The sequence below is a fragment of the Daktulosphaira vitifoliae genome, unplaced genomic scaffold, assembly GCF_025091365.1.
Source record: "Daktulosphaira vitifoliae isolate Bord-2020 unplaced genomic scaffold, ASM2509136v1 Scaffold_5, whole genome shotgun sequence".
NCBI classification, from domain to species: Eukaryota; Metazoa; Arthropoda; class Insecta; order Hemiptera; family Phylloxeridae; genus Daktulosphaira; species Daktulosphaira vitifoliae.
This window is the reverse complement of record NW_026099576.1, coordinates 18,914,422-18,925,889: the sequence shown is the minus strand read 5'-3', so window position 1 is coordinate 18,925,889 and position 11,468 is coordinate 18,914,422. Positions and strand designations below refer to the sequence as shown.

General features: G+C 26.8%; 1 protein-coding gene and 1 long non-coding RNA gene across 2 annotated transcripts; one reads left to right on the top strand and one right to left on the bottom strand.

The window, feature by feature from the left end:
• Positions 1–6,988: 6,988 nt before the first annotated feature.
• On the bottom strand, positions 6,989–11,360 carry LOC126907657 (trafficking protein particle complex subunit 2-like protein). Its single transcript, XM_050689101.1, has 5 exons — positions 11,095–11,360; positions 10,874–11,037; positions 10,282–10,369; positions 10,126–10,205; positions 6,989–7,423 (listed from the first exon to the last, which is right to left on the bottom strand). Exons 1-5 carry the CDS (start codon positions 11,125–11,127, stop codon positions 7,378–7,380), a joined length of 411 nt encoding a protein of 136 aa, XP_050545058.1. The 5' UTR covers positions 11,128–11,360; the 3' UTR covers positions 6,989–7,377.
• On the top strand, positions 7,008–8,238 carry LOC126907662 (uncharacterized). The gene is made up of 2 exons (XR_007704582.1): positions 7,008–7,113; positions 7,709–8,238. It is a non-coding gene; the product is annotated as an uncharacterized LOC126907662 (long non-coding RNA).
• Positions 11,361–11,468: the final 108 nt, after the last annotated feature.

Below are 11,468 nucleotides of genomic sequence, written 5' to 3'. Positions count from 1 at the left end.
ACTGCTTATTAGTTGGGACATCAAAAAGGTTCATGACCAATATGTCAATAGAATTTATTAAACTTCTAAAAACCCTGGTGCTTTAAATAAACACAAAAATGTTTAAATACAAAACTCAAAACGCAGTTATATAGAACTTAAATTTGTTTTATTCGAGTTGTTCTTATTTGTACAAAAGAATTGTAGTAAAAACAAATATTCATTAATATGAGTTATAATTACAAATTGATTGGATTTTATAGATTATTTTATTCGTATGTTAATATATTGAAGAAATTAAAAAAACAATTATAACGCTATATATATATATATATTTTATACGAATTGGACAAAATTAAAATAATCTTCGTATAATATCGCGGCACTTTCGTAGGCGGTTTCCGGCAAGATTCTCGGGCGTCGAAAAGTCAGCAGCGTTAATGGCGACGGTACGCGGATGCGGATCGGTTCGGTCGGGTCGTGCGGCACGTCAGGAGCCGGTGGCGTACATCATCGACGTTGCCACTCTGACAACAGGAAGAAGACTCAACGTATCATTTGCGGCGGGTCATCGTCGGCCGTGCAGCACTTGCTGGACTTTACACCGTGGCGTATGGTCACTTATACTAATAGTAGGGCGACGGCTGATAAAGGTAGCACGAGTGACGGGGCCGTGTCTCAATAAAAATTTATTTACATATATACAGAGTGATTTTTTTATCATAACCCACTCAATTAATTGCAGAATAATAATAATTTAAACATTTTTTTTTTCATTATCTTTAGTTACACATTATTCTTGAATTATTAACTATGTAATACTTTTTAAGTTCATCCCTTATGCCTGGTAAGGGTGTCAACTTTGTTTTTTTAAATGGTAACATATATTTTGAATTTAATAAAATGTTTGAGTTTTTAATTTAATAGTAAATGGCATTTGAATTTTTAATATAACTTTATTCGTTTATTAGATATAATCATTTAAAGTTTCAAATTTTTGAATTAATATACAGGTATAATACACAAGGGATTACAAATATAGGTAGCTAATTGGTTTTTTATAACATCGATATTAGCAGGTACACAGCATTGTTATTATCAATTGTAGTAAGGCACATTGTTATGAGTTTATAAATACACTAACTGACAATACAGAAAGTATATCTATTGATAATCATAATTGATAATAAACAATCCGTGACTGAGACAGCAATGTCATAAAAATCCAATTAGCTACCTGTATTTACAATCCCATGTGTATTATACATGTATATTAACTCAAAATTTTGAAACTTTAAATGTTTATATCTAATAAGCTAATTAAGTTATATTAAAAATTCAAACGCCATTTACTATTAAATTAAAAATATGTGTTACCATTTAAAAAAACAAAGTTGACCCCCCTCCAAGGCATAAGGGATGAACTTAAAAAGTATTACATAGTTAAAAATTCAAGAATAATGTGTAACTAAAAATGATAAAAAAAAAAAATTTTTAAATTATTATTATTCTATAAGTAATTGAGTGGGTTATGATAAAAAAATCACTCTGTATATATATACACATACATATATACATATGTATATATATATATATATTGGTGAGCGGGGTGGGGTGAATGCGTTACGACGTCTAGTCTCAAGGTCATAGACGACGGGATACGCGACATAATAACACGTGCTGCGTGGAAAGTTACAAACACACATCACACATACAAGTGAAACTAATATAAGCGTGTTAATAATTCAATGTACTATGAATTTATGACGCTTTAATTTTGTTCATCCGAATATTGGACTTTGTCGCTCTTATTACTTGGCTCGATTGACTTCAGTTTTTTTTTTTTTTTTTTTTATCTATCCATCAAATATATCTAAAACATGTTTAACCGCTTATGAATTAATATTACATTAATTATCAAAGTCAAAAAAAAAATATTTTCGAGATTATTGTTTTAGGAGAATTATTTTAGTGGTCAATGATAAATCAATCACTCTGTAAATATGTTTGATTAACAAATTAAATTTTTTTTCTGTTATATTTCATGCAATTTTTAATCAACAGTATTATATATTTATTAAGTTCACCACCTAAAAAATTATTAATATTTTTTAAACTTCAATTTTCAAATAATTGGAGTGAATAATAATTTTAAGCGGCCATCTGCAAATTTAAAGTACTTGCACAGAGTATAAATAATATATGATAAGAAAGTAGGTTTGGTTAAAACATGACACCACCACAATATTTTTAATTTAAATCCATTTAAAAATTATTTCATGTAACCGTTAACATAATGTCTAATTTTATTTGAGGAGAGGTGGCTTAGCTCCTTTAGTTACTTTTATGATTGTGAAGATCATTAAAACATTTAAGGGGTTGAACTTTTTTTTTATCGTTATTAGAGGTTTCTTAGAAAGGCAATAGGCTTCCATAAATTTATAGAGGCGAATTTGAATAGTAAAGAGTAAAACCTAAAAAATTTGTAGGTGGGGTGTTTAATATTCAATATTATCAACATACGGTAGAGTAACGAAGTGTATTGTAAGACAATTTTATGTCAGCTAGTATGTGCTGCTATAACTGATTGATTTTGATAAATACTGAATTTGTCATTTTACTCAGTCTTACTCTACATAAAAAATATTTAAAGGATATTTTACAAGGAATCCACTTTGTGTAAAGTACAAAATAGCATTAACTGTTATAGATCACTATTACTGTAATTTTTTTCCATCACTACTATATCTATAAATTATTGATTTTAATATTGTCATAGTATTTAATATTAGTCGACTATATTCAGTGGTGGCTCGTAGGTGCTGTTGGTGCGAATGCGACTTTAAATATAATACCACTAGTCAAAAGTATAAAAAGTTGTAAAATTAAATATGATAAAAAAAACATTATTATTTTAAAAGTCGCAGTAGAAAATAGAAATGAAAATAATAATAATAGCCAATTATACTATTATAACAACCGATAACGACAAGCAGTTAATTCTAAAAATAAATTACTCAATATAATAATATACTAATATTTTACCGTATGGACGACGCTACTGGTCGTCCAAAACCCATACAGAAGATCAAGATATTTAAATATTTTCTGCAGTTAGCAATTTATTAAACGACGCCAGTTGGGTAAGCAAAGGATAATTATACAAAAGTTAAAATTAGTAATTTTACTGTTTTTGACAGTAAAATAGAAGTTATAACCATAATACATATCTTAGTAACCCATAATATTGAAATATATATATATATAAAGTAATATGTTTAATAATCTTGGTTCATAATTAATGTGATTACAGTTTTAAATAATTTGTATAAATTATATTTTTAGCTTCGATACGAAGGTATTAGTTTAAATATGTGTTTTTTAGCTTCGATGCGAAGCTGAGAAGGTATTAGTTTTACTATGCTGCGATTTTTTTTGTGTCTGTTACCACTTTTTGTCAGCTCTCATCGAACTGTTTTCTTTAAACGATACGTCAAAAGATCACAAATCGTATCTAGTCGAAGACTTTACTCTCAAAAATTGAAAAAGTTTCCATCGTTCCCCGTAAATGGGTGAAATCTCAAAAAAAAATTACAAATTTAAAAATTGCTAATTTTTATAATTTTTTTTATTAAAACTGCCATAACTTTATCAAAAATACCAAATTAATATAATTTTTTTTTTATAAATGCATGATGTCTTTACGAGTCATATGGTATATGTTTTTTATAAATCTGAACCTTTACCTGCCCACGGGGGGGGGGTCAAAATGACAACTTTTTCACAAAAAATTAACTTTTGAAGTGGTCCGGAAAAAATAATTCGGACTTTATTTTGTCTTCACGGTGAAAATAGTTACCAAATGCTTTTTTTTTTTTAAATTCTTGATTTTATTTTTTACATTTTTAACTTAATAGCGCTATAACTTATTGAAAAGTGTATGGATCAAAACAATTTTTTTTATGAAAAATAATATTTATATCCCTCTTTTATTCACATACTTTTTTTTAAAATAACACCATTTTTCTATATATATTTATTCATATATTATACTTATAAATCATAAAACTTGTAAATAGGATATAAATAAGGAAATAGGAGATCATGTAGCTTTTTTAAAATAAAACACTATCTACAGATTTGCATCGAAGCGTTGTTTATGATACCGATTTTAATCCCTGTCAGCAGACCCGTATTAAAAAATTTGGCGCCCCCGGGCATATTATTTATACACCCCCCCTCATCATCACAATCAATAATAATAATATAACACTAATTATTTCGTTCATAATTGATTCTTTAATATTAAAATCCAAAAAATCCAACTTAATAATTAATAAATGAGAATTATTTAATACTTTTTTTAATTAACAAATTAAACAAAATATAACAATAAAAATACAATTTTCTTTTTTTTAAAGTATTTTTTTCCTTGCTTGATTATTGGCAAATTCTTCAATTATGTCGCTATAATTAATCTGATGAGTTAATTGAGATTCAATATTTAAAATTGCCAATGCATTTAGCCTGTCTGTGGATATATTTGACCTTAGATATGTTTTTATACGTCATTTTTATGTTTTTATAAGTGTTGAAAATGATCGCTCTGCGGTAGAATTGGCCGCTGGAGTACAAAGAAACATACGTAATGCTATACTTACAAATGTTTAATAAACAATTTTAAAACCAATATTAATAAAAAAAATATTTATGTATATTGTGCAGTTTTAACTAACACAATTTGTAAATAATATATTTATTATTATTTATACTAGACTAGTAACAATTACAAATAATTTAAACCGTATAGGTAAAAATAATAAAACTTACCTTATTATATAATATAATATAAATGTTATATAGTAATATATCATATGACAATCATCAATGTATCAATTCATCACACTTTCATAATGCATACACAGTACACACATGACGCATAAGCAAAACACATAAGAATTAAATATAATATAAGTCATAAGTGTATAACGTACTAATAAAAATATATTAATACTGTCGTCTGTCACAATTTACAATGCAATACCATTGAATATCGATATCACTATACAATTATCATTGTTTTGATTTATTCGGTAAAATAGTTGATCAATTTCTAAAATTAGATTTTTTCTGAATATCTTTATCATCTAGCTATTAAATCGCTTGTAGACAATGATCACGGACCAAGAATATACTATATATATACTACATATCTTAGTTCGTAGCAATAATACAGCTATATAAACAGTAGTTCATAACATTTTTCTAAAATACAAATTACAAAAATATTTAATAAAATGAAATTACTATTTTGTTTTCATTACATTTTTAAAATTAATTTTGCTAAAATATTTTGCCGCCCCCGGATATATGCCTAACCGTGCCACCCCCTAAATACGGCCCTGCCTGTCAGATATCATTATACTTGATATAACGATATGCCACGTCATTACTGTGCTGGGTTTTTCTTATACAATTTACATCAGTGACAGATAGCACTGGATTGGGAAAAAAAAGCCTACCGAAATTTTTACTTAGGGATCCCTTAATGACCTTTATTTTTTTCATTTTTTCGATTTTTGCTCTCTTCAAAAATTACTCTTTAGTTTTATTATTACAGGAAGAATCCAAATCCTAAGTAATCAAGGATTTGAATTTAAATTTTCAAAAAGTTTTCTCTGGTAAACGCCTTTTGACAAGGTCACTTTTGCATTTAAAATTGTTTAATCATAAATTCAACGCAGAAAACAAAGTAACATCCTAATATTAATTCAAATATTTAATTAATAACGTGCGATGTAAAGAATTTTAAATTGTTCATGATGTTTAATGAAAGATTTGTAAAATTTGGGACTGTTACTGTTACTGGACCATAAAGCTTCTGTAATTTTTTGGATCTTTAAAGTTGAGCTTATGTTATTTTTAAAAAAAGCTTAACTTTCAAGTATAAATTTTTTTTTTCCTTTATCATACAATTATGAAACTAACTAATAAATTTTGTAATATTTTAATAAATATTAATCTTGTGTATTTTGAGTGAATAAGAAGCGAAGTATAAATTTTTGTTAATATAAAAAAAAAACAACGAAAAATTGGCAAAAAATAATGGTTCTTTATGTACTTTATCAGTATTATTATTTTGATGTATTTTAATTATAGATACAATATTAATAATTTTGTATATAGATATTACGTGACAATTCTACTTATATTGTATATAAATTCATTTTTAAACTCTCCTATTTGTTATACTGAAAAATAGTTCATTCTTAATGAAGTTAAAAGTACTATTAAAAAATTCTCATTAAAAAAATGACCCGGTTTTGTCTTAATAACCGCCGAATATGCTACATGTCAACCAAAAAAGGCTATCACACTTCTCATCTATATATTTCATGTTATTTTATGAAATTTTTTTTTATTTGTCACTTAAAAAATTGCAATAGAAATGACGGTCCTCTTCTATGATTTACATTTTCACATTCAAAAAAAATAAGCATATTTAAAAGAAAGAAAAAAAAATTTATTTAAAACCAATAAAGCATGAAATTAGCAGAGGTGCAAATATTAAAAAAAGAAATTTAATTGGAAGTTTTTTAAAATTTATTTGAACTTCCAAATTTCTTGAAAAGGTTTAATCAGAATGGTAATTAGTAAAATCGAAAGGCAAGTTTAAAATTAACAAATCTTACTTCAATCTATAGACACATTAAATTATTGATTAGTATGCATTCTTTTATTTGACATATATTTAAATATATTTATTTATTTGAAACTGCATAATCAAATAATTACTAATAATAAAAAAATTTTATCAATAATTTAATTTAATAAATTATCATTATAATTTACTGATATAAGTAAATATTTTTGACATGTATGACGGCAGATTATTCTTTTATTTTTGTTTGCATATAAAATGTAGAGGTCTTATTGGATGTTGACGTAGGTGGACATTAAGAAGATGAAGCTCCTTTAAAATTCATCATAATTCATAAAAAATACAAACTTAAGCAAATAAAAAAATATTTCTTTTGTAATTAAATCTTAATTTTAGCCCTTATCCCACCAAATGTTCCGGCAAATGATTGTCAATTAGAGAATATTAGAACTAAAATATAAGAAATAAGTGTAGTAAGTATACAATTATAAGTGAATATATTTTAATAATAAAATTGTAGTAAAATAACTGGGGAACAAACAAATTAATTAAATTTTGAATTTAACAGTAGGTAGTTATATTTCATGCCACATTAAATATCTGATTTATTTAAAACAATTATATTTATACTTTATATTAATATAATTTAAATATAATATAAATAACAATAAGAGAATATATTAATATAAGATAACATGGTATTAAGTATAAGTACATTTTAAGGTTGGAAAGAAAATTCATGTTTTACCCATTAATATTCCTTTTGCTATCTTGTCAAAATTTCTAAAAAACAGTTATAAGAATGTAAATTACATTTATAATGTTATTAATAAAAATACTGGTACAGACGTAAAAAATATTTATAAATTATATTATTGTTTTAAGTTTGATTTTGATAAATTATATCAAAGTACAAGAGCAAATCCTACTTTGAAGTTAGTGTAAAAATTACTAATAAGACTTGTAAAGAAATTAATTAAGTTTAAATATTATATAAAGGGTTGTTCAAAATGTTACGAGACTTATACATAGATGGCGACTTTAATAACTCATCTCTATGTTTTTTAGTTAGTACCAACATTCAAAAGAAACGTGTCAAAATTTCATGACATTTGAACAACGCATTCCAAGGTTACAATCATTGAAGTGAAGCTACTTTAGTTATTTTGTAAACAATGGATAAAAACGAATTTCGTATGTTGATTAAACACTGCTATTTGATGGGAAAAAATACTGTGAAAACTCAAGAATGGCTTGAAAAGTATTATAAGGACTCTGTTCCAAAGAAAACAACTATTTATCGCTGATTTTTTTAATTTAAACGCGGTCGTACAGACACATTTGAATGCTCAAGACGCCTAAGTGAAGCAGTTACGATAGAAAACATAAAAAAAATCCAAAAAATTATGTTGGAAAATCATAAAGTAAATAGCTGACATTATAAAAATCTCAATTGACCGTTTGCATCATATTTATTTTAAACATTTAAGTATAAGAAAGCTATGCTCAAAATGGGTACCGTATTTGCTAACAGTGGACCGAAAAAAAAAACAATGTGCCGATGATTCACAGAGCTGTTTTGAACTATTTAAGAAGAATAAACGAACAGGGATTCTACGGACAATTTGTCGGAATAAAAGCATGAATTGGCGGCTCTTCGCAGAAGATTTATCGAACTTGAGAGTCTCAATGCAAACAACAGGGCACTTAGTGAATTATCTACTGGCAAAGAAACAGCAACGTCAACAAATGCAGACTAGAAGTTATAAGATAAACTGGGAGTAATAGCTGACAAAATCGAAGGTCTAAAAATTAGAACTGAGAGATTGAGCAGCAGTCAGAGGGGCAAACTGATGAGGAGCAGAAGAACCTACCAAAGGATAGACACAAGGAAATCAATGACTTGGAATAGTCAAAGGGAACCGAAACTCAAAAACCTGAGGTCAAGGGACAAGAACCTCCATGTAAGAAGACTCATTGGATCTACTGACCTATAGGGATATGGTAACCAATGCCAAAAAAGTGGCTCTGGTCTTTGCAGGCCCCACTAATAAGCTGACCATAGAACAGCGGCTACTCATTGAATTTTGTGTTGGAGACTTGACTGTTGGGTAGTGATGAAACTGACATAACAAGGTTTGAAGATACCAGACCCATTGATGGGGGTAGATTGGACTTATGGTGAGATGACATTTTGTCTTACACAAGTGATGTCCGACCACAGCATGTTGAGTACCTGCACAGTATTTGCAAAGTAGCCACACCAACGTGCGATCATTGTTCAAATCGCCCGGGAGAGGCAGACAGCGCCCTTGCACACTCTCTTCAGGTGCAAGGCGTGGGTACAGAAGCGAGACTCCAAAGAGTCCCAACTAGGGTTTACATTCTGAGTCGGAACCATGTTGGACATGATGTTAGGGAGCTGGGAGTCATGTAGGTTTGTTCAAGCGTTTGCTGAATTCGTCTTGAAAAAAAAGTAGGAAGTGAAAAAAAGACTCATTGATGGAGCACTTGTGTTTAGTGCTGCCTCAAAGAGCTTTTTTAAATGGCTTACTGATCATGTCAACTTGATAAAACCTTAAGACTGTACAGAAATCTAACTAAATTGTGTTATTGGAGCGTTTGAAGGCCGAAATCGCAAAAATATACTGCACATGGCGAAGAAAAAATTCTGTTTCATCAACACGACAATGCACTACTGTATCACAAACAATAAAAAACAATATCAAAAATGTATTCAGGCTTTTAATTTCTGCCATATTCACTGTATAGTCCAGATCTGGGCCCCAGCGATTACTACCTTTTTGCAAATTTTTATGCGGATGCTCTAGGGAAAAAGATTCAGCTCAAATGAAGAAGTCATATTAGGGGGTATTTTAAGGGCAAAGATAAATAATTCTATTCGAAAGGTATAGAAATGTTAAAACTCTAGTAACACTGTATAACTCTAAAAGGGAATTATATCGATGAATAAAATTAAATTTTGGGAAAAAAATGTGTTTTTATTTGTTAATTTTAGGACTTTTCGAATAACCTGTTACATTCAAACATTTTAAACAATTATAATAGTGTCATTAATAAAAAATTTCAAGTGTATATAATTATGAACAATAAAACTTATAAAATTAAAAAATATTATTACATTATTATTTTGAATTTTAATAATTTTGAATATAATTTTCTATTAAAATTTAAGCTTTATGACTTTTAATCTTTTTTTTTAAATTATAGCTCACAGTGTCCTTGTATAAAGGTTTAATAAAGGAATTCTTCATATCAGTATTAGGACTACTAATAAAAATTTAAATTTATCTATAATTGTTTATTATTACAGATAAATTTATTAAATATAAAAATACTATTTTAATTCTAATTTATAAAAATATTATTAATTTAAATTATTGAACATTATTCATTTAAAAACATGTCTGAATTTATAATTTATTAAAATTTTTAAGGTAGCACTTTTATTATTCTAAACTTACTCTGAAGTAATATATTCACCAGGAATATAAAATGGGTTACACATTAAATCTGTGTATGCAGTATGCAATTTTCTAAACATCTAAAAATGTCATAATTAAAATAAAATAAGTGTCAATGCCAAAAATGTTACAATAAATATCATTTTTAGTACTTACAAATCTTATTTCATTATCTCTAAGTGTTAGATTACTTGCATCAATAACAACAAAAAATTTGACTTTAGTGTTTGTTACATATCCATAACTGATAGATATTAAGAAAAGATTTACTAATTTCAACTTAAAACTACTAATTGGTACAATGACTTTTTTTTAATTTCAAGAAAAAACAATTTCAGTTTGTTTTTCATACAACACAGTAGAAAAAAAATAACAAAATTTCATGTGTTTTTTAGAATTTTTGTCTTATAAAATTATTACTAAAAAGTACATTAATAATTATCTAATAGTAGGTCTAATGATTTAAAGTCTGTCTGCATATTTAATCAAGTTCTCAGATCTTGGAAGGGAGGCCCAACTAGACAAAGACAAGTAATTCATACATGTACAAAATTATGTAAAATAACCTGCTACTTTTATGTTGTCACAGAAATTTCAATATTTATTCAGTTTTAATAGTTTCAATTAAATATTACCATTTTTTTAAAAAAAATTGTTAATCAAAAAGTTATTTGTTTTGAAGTTACTAAGTAAACTTATAATTAAAGTTATTAATAAACATAAAAAAGTATGAAAGAAAACAGGATACATTTTGTGATTTTCAGTAGAATATAACAATCCCAAGTATAACTCCCGCATATCTTTTTTACCAGTTTTTAATTTTTCTTCCACAAAATCTATTGACGAATGTATTTCATATTGAATTTCTAATTCATCATCTGGATTTAATGAAGCCACATATTTAGGAGCATTCTAAAATAATTGTTATCCAGTTAAATATCTCATAAATTCTAACACATAAATACATACTTCTTTACTCACGACAGCCACACACAATGCCATAGTGATAAAATTAAATTTCAAATTTAATTAAATTTGTTAGTATAAACAAGAATAGCTAATGGCTTTTCAAAAAAAAAAATACTCAGATAATTTCAAAGGTATAGTTAGGTTTAATATTTTATTAACTTTAAAAGCATAATAATGTAATATATATATTATTAATAACACTAAATGTTATAAAATTTATTTTCAAGAAGTCTGTTAAACTTCAAAATAGATAAAAAAATGAAATATATATTTTGAAGCTTGATCAAAATTATCACTTTATCATAGTTTTTTATCATTTATAATTATTTATTCAAAGTAATATTTCGCGCGCGGGCGCAATGTTCTTATATTTA